The following is a 14,803-nucleotide window of genomic DNA, read 5'->3' as shown; positions in this document are numbered from 1 at the left end:
TCTCTGGCTGTCGGTCTGGTCATATTTTAAAACAAGTTCACTCAAAGACCAACAGGAAAGTGTGTGCCAAGCCACCTTGTAAATGGTGGGATTGGCTTTGGATGATCTGGCGCAGAGCTGGTCCCCAGATGTTAGCATCTGGGGTGGTTCAGCTTCTTCAGAGAGGAATCCTCCTTTCCTTGGTTTGGACAGAGAGCTCCCAGAGGCCTGAATTTTGAAACTGGGGGAGGAAAGAGGGTCAGGGTCTAGTCACTCCCTAACCCCCTTCTTTTCAGCTCCCAGCTGTCCTCTGCAGTACAGGACCTGGTTTCTCAAGCTCCCAGGAATAGCTAATAGTGAGGCAAGGGGACTGGTTTACAAAAGTCTCCAAGCCAGACCAATTCTGTTTCTTTCTTTTTTTTTTTTTTTTTTTTTTGCCATCCCTCCCCCCCCTTTTTTTGAAACAGAGTGTCACCATGCCACACTCAGTAGAGTGCTGTGGCATCACAGCTCACAACAACCTTCAACTCTTGGGCTTAAGCGATTCTCTTGTCTCAGCCTCCCAAGTAGCTGGGACTACAGGTGCCCACCACAATGCCCGGCTATTTGTTGTTGTTGTTGTAGTTGTCATCGTTGTTTGGCAGGCCCAGGCTGGGTTCAGACCGGCCAGCTCCAGGGTATGTGGCTGGCGCTCTAGCTGCTGAGCTACAGGCACCGAGTTCGTTCTTTCTTTTCCCTCCCTCCCTCCTTCCCTTCTTTCCTTCTTTTTTTTTTTTTTTTTTTTTTTTTTGGGACAGAGTCTGACTCTGTTGCCCCAGGCTAGAGTTCTATGGGTTCATAGCTCACAACAAGGTCGAACTCCTGGGTCCAAGCCATTCTCTTGCCTCAGCCTCCCTGAGTAGCTAGGACTATAGGTGCTCACCACAATGCCTGGCTAATTTTTCTTATTTTTAGTAGAGATGGGGTCTCACTCTTGCTCAGGCTGGCCTTGAACTCCTAAGCTCAAGAGATCCAGCTGCCTCGGCTTCCCAGAGTGCCAGGATTACAGGCGTGAGCCATTGTGCCCAACCCTAGTTCAGTTTCTTGACTGACCCCATTAATGGTTCTCCTGCTGGGCTCAGTGGCCCAGCTTCTGGGGTGGGATGGGGGGGAGGTTCTAGGGTGTGCTCATGATGATGAGTCCCTTTTGTCTGTCTTCACACCTCACTCCCACCCTCTGTAGGATCTGGGCTTGAGGTGGGGCAGGCTAAGCCACATCCTGCTCCAGCACTGAAAGTCCAGATTCCCTTCCTGGTATTTTTGGAAGGCTCTCCAGCTCCTGTTTCCTTCCTGGTCATTTTCTGTCCTTCACTGGGCTGAGGACCCCAGACCATGGCCACCCTCCTGTGCTGGAAACAGGCTGTCCCCTGCCACAGCTGCACAGCCCGTCCTGGTGCACCCCAAGCATAGACACTGGCCCTTTTCTTTCTCCTGAAGCCCAGCTAAGACCAGGCAACAACTTGGTCTGCTCTAAATTGCCCTGCAGACCTGGGGCCAACACAACAGAGTCAGAGCACAGAAGAAAGTATTAAAACCAGATGCTGTGGCTGCACCCAGATCCCCAAGCTGTCCCCACCAATATCCCTAAGAGGGGTGTTCCCTCTGTAGCTCCCTTGCACTCCCCACCCCCTCACATTTGCTTTCCATATGTCCCTTCTTTAAGTAGTGTTGTCTTCGCTCCCACTTTATTTAACTTACACGGTGTCTGTCCCTAAGCATTGTCTCTGGAACATGGAGGCTACTCTGTTTTTCTTGATGAATCAATGATCGTGATTAATAAGTGGCCAAGCTGTAGGATTCAAACCCAGGCCCGCTGGGCTGTATAAGCCACACTCTGACTGCTGTGCTATCTTGTGTCTCAAGCAGGGTGGAGGCATTTAGCTTGGGCCCTTGGGTGGGGAGCGTCACACCTGCCTCCTCCATCACTAGGAGTGAAGGCAGTAGAAAGGGTGGGCTGAGGTCGGGGTGGGTGAGTTCAGGGTGTGTTCCTGCCATGTCCTGGAATTTGTCTGAGGGAAGATGTAAGGGGTCACCTGCTGAGAGTGAGGGCCCAGGCAGCGCGGGGAGGGATGATGAGGAGATGGGAAAGTGTGCTTCTGGACAGTATATTGGGCCAGCCAAGGCTGGTGGCCCCCGGCTCCGACGCTGCCTGTCTGTGAGCTTATGGTTTTCTCCAGTGTTGCTCAATGGCAGCATGGAGAGGGTGGTTGTGTGGCTCCTGGACTTGGGTCCTTACTGGGCATGGCAGGTTAGCAGGCTTAGTATTTTGCCGAGTGAGGGGCTGGATGAGGAAGCTAAGTTGAGAAGTCAGGAAGAGAGGACAGGCCAGAGGTGGGAGGACCGGGCAGCAGGAGTGATGACCACAGGCTTGGAAGGCAGGCAGTGGGGTCAGAGGGTGGATGGCATCCTTTAAGACTCCAGAAGCAGAGCCATTCTGTGTGATGAGGGTGAAGTTGAAGCGTGATCCAGGGAATGTGGTGACTGGGCAACTGTCACCAGTTCATTCAGCAATACGTGGCCTGGCAGGGTGCTGGGAGCTGGGCCTACAGCACTGAGCAAGGTGTGGGCTGTTCTCAGGGTCTAGTCTCAGAGAGGCTCCCAGAATACTAGGAAGCTGCACAGGAACCCCCAACTCCTGGGGAAGAGGCTGGTCAGGAAGGCCACATAATTCTCAGGGCTCATTGCAAAATGAGAGGTCATTTGTTCAAATATTATTAAACATTTTAAGGCAGTAATTGCAGAGAATTAAACCAAGCATGGGGCCTTTTTAGGTACAGGGCCCTGTGCAGCTGTGCTGTTCATACACCCATGAAGCTTGCCCTGGAAGGCTTCCTGGAAGAAGTGATAGTTGCGAGATTTTCTGGACAGGGAGTCAGTCAGGACTGATGGGCTGTTTCCAGGCAGGGGGAGCAGCCTGGACTGAGGTCTGGTGTCTCTGAGAAGTGGAGATACTCAGCCTGCCTGAGTGGGGAAGCAGAGGCAGGTCCCAGAAGGGAGAGGGCAGGACACTGAAGATAGACGGGGAATGTGGGGTCCCCCAGCAGCTGGGGCTGGAGAGGGGAGCAGGGAGGTGGGGTCTGAGAGGACCAGAAGTGGAGCAGGGGAGCTTCAGTGAAGATGAAGGAGCAGAGACTTTGCAGGGGCTGAGGGGCAGCCTCTGCCTTCCAGCCTGAGAGGACCCTGAGAGGGCCTCGGGGAGGGAGGCTGGGGCTGGGCTGGGCTGGGGCCCAGGAAGGAGCAGTGGGGTTGGGTCAGGCTCAGGGAGCTCAGCCGGTGGGAACAAGGGCAGGACAGGATGGCCTGAACCTTGGGTGCCAGCTGAGGAAGGACAGGCTAGAGGCTACTGTGCTTAGCTTGCCCACCAGGTGTCCACGGAGTCTCCACCCAACACCCTGCTCTGTTGATGGCTTTTCCAGTACCTTCCCCATCTTGATAGCTGGTCTGGGCCCAGAAGGTGGGACCCAGGGGGCTTCATGTCCCAGAGAGGGGTTCAGCCCAGGAGTAAGGAGACTATTACTCTGAGGGGTCTGGATGCCATATAAAAGCAAACAAGACCTTCTGGGGTGTCTGGATGCCATATAAGCAAACAAGACCTCAGACTTGGGTGTCTGAGGCTTGGAGGTTTTCGTACCTCTATACCCCATTTCCCAGTCCAGAGCAGAGTTAGGGGGCTTCCAGGTGGTGGCTGGGGGGGATGGTGGTGTCCAGGATTCCTAGTCAGGGTGCCTGTTGTGGCCTTGGGCCTCAGACTAGAAATTCCACTTTGTCCGCCAGCTGCCTGGGTGGGGCTGTCCCTTTTCCTGGGCCCAGCACCAGACTAGATTCAGCAGGTGGGGCTGGGCAGATGGAGCTGAGTTCCCACAGGAGCAGAGGAAAGAGAGGAAAGGGCTTGAGAGTTGGAGAGGCCTGGGGGACAGGTCTGTGTGCCATCAGGAAAGCCCTTCCTCAAGGAGAAGGTTTTATGCAGCAAAGTGACTTTGACCCTGGCAAGACATGGGAGAGAAGGGTTATTGTATTTATTCTACGGTGAGAATTCTGAGGCTCAGAGAGGCTGTGAGAAGACCAGGGTCACATAGCTGGTAACTGGCAAAGCCAAGGTTCCAGCCTGTGTCTGAGGGACTCTGAAGCCAGCTCTGGCTGCTTCCGTCCCAGAAGTCACTGCCCTCAGATTAAGTGGTCCTAGCAAAGGCCTTCAAGGGATCCCGAGGGTGGCCAGGGATAGTGAGGGGTGGACCAGACTCTGTTTTCTACCTGAAGGTCACCCAGAAGTAAAAAGAGCAACTTCATTCACAGGTGTTTTATGCACGAGAAAGTGAGGAAAATGGGCAAGGTCACACGATCTTACAATAAAACAATCTATTGACCTTAGTCATCTCTCTATCCTCTGAAGTTCCCAGCACACGCCTGGCGCTGAAGAGCTTCATAAATAATTAACAAGGGACCGTGGGGGGTGGGGAGTGAAAGGGACTCCCCAGTCACTCTCACTGGCCCACTGGGACCTGGCAGGCCGGCACTATCGTCTCCATTTTGCAGAAGCAGAAACCATGACTCAGGTGTGTCAAGTGACTCCCCCAAGTGCAGAGGGGGACTGGCATGGCTACTGTTCCTCCGTGCCTGTTTCGCCCTCCATGTGTTGGGGAAAACTCCCCCCACCCCTGGCACAGCTTGAAGCTGAGAAGCCTGGGACTGTGGCAGAGCAGGAAGCTGGGAGGCAAAGGCTTCCTAAAGCCACCGTGGTCAGCCCTGACACACGGGTGCTGAGGACAGAGATGCAGCACACACAACTCTGTCCTTGAGGCGCCCACAGTCTGGGGAGAGAGCTGAGCCAGTGTTGCCATCAGTTTGGTGTGGTGGGGCCTCCGTTACAGGCACACCATCCCTGGGGCAGCCCTGGATTCCCAGTGGCCTTGAAGGCATCTGAAGGCCCTGATGGATAAATTGGGGTGGGGACTAGGGCCTGGAGGAGGAAAGAGCAAGATTTTCTTGTGTAAAGTCTGTGTGGTTCAGTGGGCAGGTGTGCAGTCTTGACTGTGACCAGATGGAAGGTGAGGGAGAAAAACTACAAGAGGGCTGGAGAGGTAGGCAGGGCTGGCATTGTGTGGCCTTAGCCCAGGCGACGTCTCATGGGACGTGGAAGCCGCAGGAAGGTTCAACCAGAGGGCACAGTGATCAGGTGATGGAACAGGAGGGGGAGAGGCAGCAGATGGCCAGAAGGGAGGTCCAGGGGGTCAGCAGGGTCTCACAGGGAGGGCTTGAGTTGTGTCTTCTAGAAGCAGGGGAGGAAGGCAAGAGGCAGGCCCTCGGTATTGGGCAGGGCAGCCTCAGGCCCTTTTTCAGTCCTCTTGACAGCTGTGTGGCTGCCAGCCCTACTGAGCTGATAGGGGCTGAGGCTCAGCTCTGGAAGATCACTCAGAGCCACTCAGCAGGGAGAAGGGGAGCTGGGAATAGGATCCGAGGTCTTCTAAACAGCAGTGAAAGGATCAGACCTGGGCAAGGCCTTCCCCATCCTGGGATCTCTGTGTGCAGAATGGAGAAGGGGTGACAGGATCTACCCAGGGCCACCTACCTCTAGAGTTCCAGGAGTTAATGCTCTCAATGCCCCTTTTGTCTGGCAGAACCAAGGAAAGCATGTACCACTCGCTGACGTATGCCACCATCCTGGAGATGCAGGCCATGATGACCTTTGACCCTCAGGACATCCTACTTGCTGGCAACATGATGAAGGAGGCACAGTTGCTGTGTCAGAGGTTGGGGACACGGGATGGGGCCCCCCCTTCTGCAACCCTGGCCCATCCTAGTGCCTAAATGCCTGCCACTATTTGTGCTGCTTCTTGTGACTACAATGCTGTGTCCCCAAGTACTAACAGCTGTCCCTGTCAGCCCTGACTGAGGAGACTTTTGTGAGCCAGTCACAGAGCAGCTTCTAGGGAGCAGTCTTGATTGGGAGAAAACGAATTCTGTCTTTTTCACTTAATAGCTCATTGACCTTTCTTTGCCAAGTCCCTCTCTGGACTCATCTTTCCTCCTCTGAAAATCAGTGTGATGAATCCCCATGGGACTTCATGAAGACACCAGTCACAGGACTTGGTGCACAACTGGTGTTCAGTGCACTTTTGCTGCTTGAATGAAGGAACTAATAGACCCTGAGTGTTCCTGCACTGGTGGAGTCATCATTCCCTGGGCACACACGCCTCTGCTGGGCCATGCATGCCCTGTACTGGGCACTGATGACCCAGGACATCATCAGACCTGGGTCAGCCTGATGCCCACACCACCTGATCAGAGAGACAGGCACAGTGACATCCCAGCATGGTGCCGGGAAGCTCAAGGTGTTGTGGGGGTCCCGCCACAGGTGCTGGAAAGACTTCCTGGGGAAGATGATGCCTGACCCAGGGCCTGAGGGGTGCCAAGGATCTGGCCTGCAGAGGCAATGGCAGGGGCAAAAGTATGAGAAAGGCCGAGCCGGGGGTGGGGGTGGGGTCCATGTCTGGAGAATCCAGTGGGAGGAGCCTGCAGGCCTTGGAGGCCACACCTACAGCCCTGGCTGTGTCCCAGGGCAGTGCAGAGGGGTTAAGTGTTCTCAGCCCAGCAGAGCCTTCTGGAAAAACTCCCTGGCACACAGGTCAGGGGTGAGCAGGCCCAAGACTGGGTGGGCAGGGGTGGTAGGCCAAGCACAAAGAAACCTCCCTTAGGGAAAAAAATCCAGAACTGGGACAGGTAGGGAACTTCTGAGAGCAGCGTCAGCCAGTCTGGGGGCAGGTTGGCCAGATGACTGCTTTATATGCTCAACCCATGCCTGATGTGGTGTTAACTATCTCTGTTTTACCAGGGATGACACTGAGGCTCAGAAAAGTGACCATTTTGTCAGAATTTAAAACCTTTGGCCAGGTGTGGTGGCTCACACCTGTAATCTCAGCTCTCTGGGAGGCCAAGGCGGGTGGATTGCTTGAGTTCAGGAATTCAATACCAGCCTGAGCAAGAGTGAGACCCTGTCTCTAAAAATAGCCAGGTGTTGTGGTAGGAACCTTTAGTCCCAGCTACTTGGGAGGCTGAGGCAAGAGGATTACTTGAGTCCAGAAGCTGGAGGTTGCTGGGAGCTATGATGATGCCACAGCATTCTACCCAGGGTGACAGAGTGAGACTCTGTCTCAAAATAGAAAAAAATTTCAAACCTTCTCTGTCCGCCCCCAAACCCTGTGTTCTTTCCGCTGTGCTCCTCTCTAGGAATTTGTTCTAGAGCGTGGCAGAGAGGGGCAGAGTTAAGTGTGGCCCCCCTTCCCTCTCCAGGTACCGAAGGAAGTCTTCCATGACAGATTCCTTCAGCAGCCTGGTGCACCGCCCCTCTCTGGGCCAGTTCACGGAAGGTGTGGCATCTGGATGTCCTCTCAAGCATGCTCAGCCCAGGTGGCCCAGCTCCAGGAGGGGCAGGAAGGGGAGTTACCCTCCCATTTTTTAGCAAGGGGGCTGGGCCCTGGCTCTCTAGTGAGGGTGTGGGTGCAAGTGAAAACCATTTACCTGAAAGCACGACTGTCACCTGAGAGCCTGCAAGTCAAAGAAAGGAAAAGCTGTCACAAGGTCCCTGGGCTTTGCTCTTCGGGACAAGAGAGGCTCGGAATTGTGTGTGCACTAGGTTTGCCAAGTTAACCAACCTCATGACCGCATGTGCACCAGAGGCATGTGGTCCTAGCAGCTGACATGCTGGCACCAGGCAGCTGACCACAGCAGAAGCTGAGGCCTTGGCTGTCGTAGCCTATAGTATGTCTCTGTGCCACGACCACAGGCAGAAGTCCTGGAGGCAGCAGTGGCCGAACACAAGCAGTTAGGGGCTGTTCAATGTAGATGCAAATGACCTTACCCACCTGGAGAGCCCTGGAAGGTTCCAGCACCACACAATGCATGCGATGGTGCTGGATGCACAGCATCTACAGTGATGCTTGGGGAACAAAGATGAGGCTGGGCTGTCCTTCTGGGTGGTGGGGTAGGGACCAGAAGATGAAGAGAATGTTGCAGGCTGACTGAGGATGGCGGTGGGTGCTGTGATAGAGCTTGACCAGGCTAATGGGGCTGAGGAGGAGGAAAGCGGTGACACAAACTCCCTTTGCTTTTGGGAATGTGGGGTCAGGTGGTTGTGGCCCAAGCCTCCTACTTAGAGTCCCAGGAGGCCATGGGGCTTTGGTTTTCTCCCCACAGAGGAAATCCATGCTGAGGTTTGCTACGCAGAGTGCTTGCTGCAGAGAGCAGCTCTGACCTTCCTGCAGGTAGGAGCCCCATATCGAACAAGCGGGTGGGGAACTTCGTATTCATCTCCTTGTCCAACTCAGACCCATCCTCTTGTCATCCAGGCAAGGACAGAGGCTCAGTGACCCCCTAGCAGGCTCAGTGTGGAGGTGATGGGCCTTACTTGTCACACATTGAGTGTTGCCATGGGTCCCTCCTAGATTTGGGTGCAGGAAGGGGCAGTTGAGGCCCAGAGCCTTGTATGATCCATCTCAAGCCTACAGGGTGCTGCTTTTACCTCGTGACCACTGCTGTGTTTCCTGCCAAGGGTCACACAGTGGTGACAGGCGTTGACACAAAGCCTACTTTACACTTGATTCATTCAGCAAATGCTGTGGTGTCCACGTGCCGTTTTACTGATGATAATACAGGCTTGTAGTTTTCACACATCTTACACACCCTATAGTTTGCTTTTTCAAACATTTACCTTTATTATTTAATCTTTACCTCAGAGGCCGGTGAAAGGGAGACTTAGAAGAGAGGAGTTACTTTCCCAAGGTCACATGATTAGCAAATGATGAGCTGGGATTTGAACCTCACAGGGCTGTGCGTTCCATTTCCTCTGTCTGTTCATCCCTTCTCCTGCGGCTGGGCATCTGAGTTGTTTCTGGTTCCTGGCTGTTATGAACATCCTTGAAGGTGACTTCCACAGCCCGTGTCTACCTGTTCCCCTGGGTGTACACCCAGGAGCGGAGCTGCCGGCAGGCTGTTGGTATTGGCACTTTAAATTGTAAATGTGATAAATATCTGCCTGTTGTAAAAACCATAATCCAAAAATGAGCATCCCTCTCCTTTCCTGCAGTTCCACCACCTAGAGGGAGGCCCAGTAGCTGCCAGGAGTGTCTTTCCAGGCCTCTCTCCAGGGACGTATATGTGTACATGTGAGGCTGGTGAAGGGACGTTCTGGACACTTTGGAGGTTTCATTTGGCCAACCAGGGGGAAGCCTGGTTTGACTGACTCTGACCCCATGCTCCTAGGGTCCCTCGTAGATTTGGGTGCAGGAAGGGGCAGTTGAGGCCCAGGGCCTCATATGATCCATCTCAAGCCTACAGCCACCTACGTGGGCCAGGCCTCAGCATCTTTCCCTCTTGCAGGATGAGAACATGGTGAGCTTCATCAAAGGCGGCATCAAAGTTCGAAACAGCTACCAGACCTACAAGTGAGTGGGGCTGGGGGCCACAGTATCCACTCCCCTGCCACCCTCAGGCTGCTCTGTGAAAGGTGACAGGGTATTCACTGGAGGCTGGAAGCCTAGAATGCTATTTGATCTCAGGCAAATTTCTGCACTCTAGGGACCTCAGTTTTCTAGAATAATATTCCCTCAGTTTTCTGGCTATCTCTGTTCCTTTTGATCCTCTGAGTGCCTACTTTGCCCCTGACCCTTTGCTAGGAGAAAATAAGACACAGATTCTATACCAACATCTTGGTCTTGAGGTGACAGGGAGATAGCCACAGGATCATTTTGGGAGCAGCATCTGTAAAGGCCCAATCCAAATGCCACTTTCCCCAGGAAGCCTTCCTTTCCTGACCCCTTTAGTACATAGGGATGATGTACACACACACACACACACACACACGCTCCCTGAGGCCCAGGGTTATTTCCATGCTGTCTCAACTGGGCCAGGTGCAGCCATGTTTAAGTATGAAAGAAGAAAGAGGGCCGGCGTGATGGTTCACACCTGCAATTCTAGCACTTTGGGAGGCCAAGGGGGAAGATTGTTTTGCAGTTAGGAGTTTGAGACCAGCCTGAGCAAGAGTGAGACTTCATCTCTACTAAAACAGAAAAACTAGCCAGGTATTGTGACAGGTGCGTATGGTCCCAGCTACTCAGGAGGCTGAGGCAAGAGGATCACTTGAGTCCAGTAGTTTGAGGTTGCTGTGAGCTGTGATGCCACGGCACTCTACCCAAAGTAACAGTGAGACTCTGTCTAAAAAAAAAAAAAAAAAACAAAAGGAAGAGAAAGGAAGATTCAGTCCAGAGCACTGCTACTCAATATGGCTCTACAATGCCTTATCTACAGTTCCCAAATCAAAAAAACTCTCAAAAGACCGATTCCTACCTCAGGGCCTTTGCAGAAAACACTTTCTGCACCAGGCCAGCCCCAGCTCCTCCCTCAGATTTTTGCTTATATGTCACCTCCCCAGCGAAGCCCCCTGTAATCCCCAGACTAAGTCAGGCCCCTAGGATTCTTCTCCTCTGAGGCTCTTGTTAGCATCACAGTGACTCAGTGGGGGTCTGTCCTTGGAGCGGGAATGCCATGGGGATAGCAGCTTGGTGGTTTTGCTCCCTGCTGCTCCCAGGGCCTGGGAGAGAGAAGCTTCAGTCTATGCCTAGTGGTTTCCAATTGGGGGGGCGATTCTACCCTCCATGAGACATTTGGCAATGTCAGGAGACATTTTGATTGTCTAGCTGGGGAGAGGATGCTACTGGTATCCAGCGCGGCGGTTCTCAACCTGTGGGTCGCGACCCACGGGAACTGTATTAAAGGGCCGCGGCATTAGGAAGGTTGAGAACCACTGATCTAGCGGGTGGAGGCCAGGGATTCTGCTAACACCCTTCTCCCCCCCAACAAAGAGTTACTCAGCCTAAAATGTCAGTAGTATCAGGGTTGAGAAACCCTGTTATAGTCAGAATGCAGACCACGAACAAATGCCCAGAAGTTGGACAAGGTGGATGTGGCTGAAATTCAGGGATAAGGCGTATGTTATTACAGTGGGAGATGGGGTTAGAAATTCCTTGAATATGAGCTCAGGATTGCCAACACAATCAGAAAGCTCAGGGATAAGCTTGAGTGGGAGCTAATGGCAGGCCCCAGTGGAATGAGCCCTGGCCCAAGACTTGGTATCTCTCCGCAGGGAGCTGGACAGCCTGGTCCAGTCTTCACATTACTGCAAGGGAGAGAACCACAGGCACTTTGAAGGAGGGGTGAAGCTCGGTGTGGGGGCCTTCAACCTGGTGAGTAGGAGTGCCCGTCCCCCATTTCCATAGTGTCTGGCTCCAGATAAATCTCCCTGCATGTCCTGGCCCCACAAATAGTCATGGCTGAATGATGGCGCCTTGGTGGTTACTGGGCATTGGGACCCAGAGATAAACCAGTGACTAGCCTTAAGGAGCTCACAGCAGGGCTGGGGGTGGGAGCTTGGAGCCAGCTCGGTGGAGTCCATCTGTGCATTTCTTCCCGGATCAAGTTATGAGCTGGAAACACACCATAGTGGGAGTCTTGAAAGCATCCTGGCCTGACAAACAATAATAGATCAGGGCTTTTTCTGCCCTGGAGTGCTCCTTGTTAAACATTTAACAGGTCCGAAAATAGCTGATAACTCACGGGAGAGCTGAAAACTAGAGAGACTAGTTTTCTTCCAGGATGGGGGACTTTGGGGAAGGTTTCTCAGCGTGGGGATAAGCATTTGAGCTGGATCCTTAGGATCCTTGGGAGTTTAGGTGGGGAAGGGCATCTAAGCAGAGGGAACTGTGTGAGCCGGAGACAGGCAGGCTGGGAGAGTTGCGCATGCGCGTGGAGGGGTAGCTTCTCAGGGAAGATTGAGACCTCTGGCCCTAGGTCAAGGACCTTTCCAAAGTAGGGAGGAAGAAGTGGTGGCTCTCTCCCCTTCAGGTAAAGCTTAAAGTGCAAACCTTGCGGCAGTGGGGTAGGCCCCTGCCCCACTATGGGGCACCCTTCACGCTCAGCTGCTTTTCCTGCAGACACTGTCCATGCTTCCTACGAGGATCCTGCGGCTGTTGGAGTTTGTGGGGTTTTCAGGAAATAAGGTAACCACCTCCCTCTAGCACCCTCGACCTGCTGAGCTCCAGGCCTGGAGTTGGGCTGGATACTGTGGGGCTGAGGGATAACAGGGTCTGGGTGCCAGTCCTAGCTCAGCCCCATCCACGTGTGGCCCTGGACAAAGCCCAGACCTCTCTGGGCCTCATCTTCTCTCTAGTCCAATGGGACCAGTAACACCTGCCTGGCCCCTCACAGGGTGGAGAGGCTCTGGGGCTAAGGGTGGGTATGAAGGGCAGCTGTGTATAGTCGCCCATGGTCACATTCTCTCAGCTTGATAGGGGTGGGGAGCCTGGTCCTCCCCACCAACACCTCTTCACTGCAAGGCCTTGAGCAAGTCCTTTCCTCCAGGACCATTTTCTGGTGCTAGCACCTCATCTGGGAGATGCCTTGAGGGGAGACCAGAGAACTCTAGCACTCAGATTTGACTGAAGGTTGAAGGCAGCAGCTGTAGGTGTGCTCACTGGTGGAGGAGGCCTTAGGCAGTGGAAGGAGCACTAGCCTGGACGTCAGGAGCCTTGGGCAGCCTCATCCCCTCCTCTCTGTGACTCTGAAACGAGGGGCTTTTCGCAGACCAGTTAGTGTCCCCAGAAACACACTTTCTGTAGCCCTCACTGATATTGGCCACTCCCATGGGCCTCTGTATTATTATTCGTATATATTTTTTCAAAAGTAACTCATAACATTTGCTGAAATTTATTTAGAAGAAACACTACATGAAAACCCACATTATTTGGCATGATAAGAATATCATCGTAGGCTCGGCGCCAGACACATACACCTGAGCTGGTGGGTTCGAATCCAGCCCTGGCCTGCCAAACAATGACGGCTGCAACCAGAAAATAGCCGGGCATTGTGGCGGGCACCTATGGTCCAGCTACTTGGGAGGCTGAGGCAGGAGAATCACTTGAGCCCAGGAGTTGGAGGTTGCTGTGAACTGTGATGTTACAGCACTCTACCCAGGGCGATGGCTTGAGACTCTGTCTCAAAAAAAAAAGAACATCATCATAAAAATCAGCACTATGAGGCCGGCAGTCTTAGGAAAGCCCTGCCAGGCAGAGCTGCTGACCCAGGCTGAGCCCCAGCTGCCACTTTGTGGGCAAGGGAGCTGGGGGTGAGAGTTTGCACACACGGAGCACAGGACTGGGGCTTCCTCCTGGACACCAGATGACAGCAAGAGACCCCAGAAGGGAAAACCTTTGCCTATGACTCGGGGTTTTCTCATACCAGTCCACAGACCCCTAAAATCTTGGTTGCCCTCTGCGTGGCCCCATTTATGCCCTGGACCTGTGGTGAGGACTGTCAGTCTCCTTGTCCCTCTTCCTTCCAACCAGACCTGGGATGCTTGGCCATCGAGGCCCACCCCAGGGTGGCCAAGCAGGCGTGTACGGGTAGGACTGGGATGTGGCTGTTAAGGTAGGGGGCACCCATGGCCCGCCAGCCCTTTGCACTGTCCTTAGGAGCAGTGTCTTCTTCCGCCCGGAAAGGTGGCTGAGGCACTGAGAGCTGCACCCCTCGCTCAGGGCCACACAGCTGACCGGGCCTCCAGGGCATAGGGCTCTGCTGCCCTGGCCGCTGCCCCTCTCTGGGAGCCTCAGCCTGTCTTCCTGCCCCCCAGGACTACGGGCTGCTGCAGCTGGAGGAGGGCGCGTCGGGGCACAGCTTCCGCGCTGTGCTCTGTGTCATGCTGCTGCTGTGCTACCACACCTTCCTCACCTTTGTGCTCGGTAGGCTTCCCTGTGGGGTGAGCCCCGGGCCCCCGGAATTCAGTCATCTCCAGGGCCAAGAGGGAGAGGGGCCTCCTGGACTGGGTTGAAGGTCCTGAAACCAGAAATAGCAGAGTCACATCAACTGGCTGGGGCCTGGCCTGCCCACTTCCTCACAGTGTGACTGGGTTACAGCCTCAGTTTTCTCTTCTGTGAAATGGGCATAAACTAGAGAGTATGTGGACACTGTAGGCATCTGGACCCAGCCTTGGCAGACACACACTCCTGGTTACTGAGCTCTGCGACCCACTAGGGACACTATCTGTACTACTTTATTTAATCCTCACATCACCCTGTATATAGAAGAGTTATCATCCCTATTTACAGAGGGGGAGATAGAGGCTCCAGGAATCCCCTCGTAGGTGGCTGGGAGGATCCCAGGAGCCAGTGGGGTGACATGTTGTATCCTCTCCCGCCCCAGGTACTGGAAATGTCAACATTGAGGAGGCAGAGAAGCTCCTGAAACCCTACCTGAACCGCTACCCTAAGGTGAGCCCTACCCTTCGCCTGGTCCCCCAGCCCTTGGGCACCTTGTGGACCCACAGGGACCTACATGCATGTCATTGCAGGGTGCCATCTTCCTGTTCTTTGCTGGGAGGATTGAAGCCATTAAAGGCAATGTCGACACAGTGAGTGATGGGGGTCCAGGCCAGTGCTGAGGACACCCTGGGCCTCCCGGGCACACACAGACATACTCAGGGACAGGGCAGACTGGAAGGAGGGCCCAAGAGAGAATCGGCAAGACGGAGGGGTGGAAAGGCCCTGGGAAGACAAGAGAGGAGGGGCATTCCTGGTGGGCGGGCTGCTGACGGGGAGATAAGGACTGTGGCATTCCTGGAGAGGGAAGCAGAGAGGTGGGAAGGCTGGAACCTGGTGAGGAGAGAGGGCTGTCAGGCAACCCTCAAAAGGGTCAGAGACGAGAAGGGTCATGGTCCCCAGAACTAAGCCCAGGCCCAGGACCA

General features: G+C 54.1%; 1 protein-coding gene across 9 annotated transcripts in view; it reads left to right on the top strand.

Moving 5' to 3' along the window:
- The window catches only part of TTC39A (tetratricopeptide repeat domain 39A), a 61,347-nt gene that overhangs the window by 30,413 nt on the left and 16,131 nt on the right, over positions 1–14,803 (top strand). For 8 of the 9 annotated variants that reach the window (XR_008377038.1, XM_053577356.1, XM_053577359.1 and 5 more), the window contains exons 3-11: positions 5,634–5,765; positions 7,306–7,382; positions 8,209–8,276; positions 9,391–9,455; positions 11,153–11,252; positions 12,000–12,065; positions 13,694–13,802; positions 14,263–14,330; positions 14,411–14,470. Coding sequence is in view for 8 of the 9 variants with exons in the window: in XM_053577356.1 (XP_053433331.1) it covers positions 5,634–5,765; positions 7,306–7,382; positions 8,209–8,276; positions 9,391–9,455; positions 11,153–11,252; positions 12,000–12,065; positions 13,694–13,802; positions 14,263–14,330; positions 14,411–14,470 (745 nt within the window). In the remaining variant the exon portion in view is untranslated. Of the gene's footprint in view, positions 1–4,510; positions 4,572–5,633; positions 5,766–7,305; positions 7,383–8,208; positions 8,277–9,390; positions 9,456–11,152; positions 11,253–11,999; positions 12,066–13,693; positions 13,803–14,262; positions 14,331–14,410; positions 14,471–14,803 lie in introns of those variants that run through there. The other variant, XM_053577362.1, reaches the window with a different exon arrangement.

This window comes from Nycticebus coucang, chromosome 22 (assembly GCF_027406575.1).
Source record: "Nycticebus coucang isolate mNycCou1 chromosome 22, mNycCou1.pri, whole genome shotgun sequence".
In the NCBI taxonomy this organism is placed as follows: domain Eukaryota; kingdom Metazoa; phylum Chordata; class Mammalia; order Primates; family Lorisidae; genus Nycticebus; species Nycticebus coucang.
Note: the sequence above shows the minus strand (reverse complement) of the source record. Positions and strands in the feature narration are given on the sequence as shown.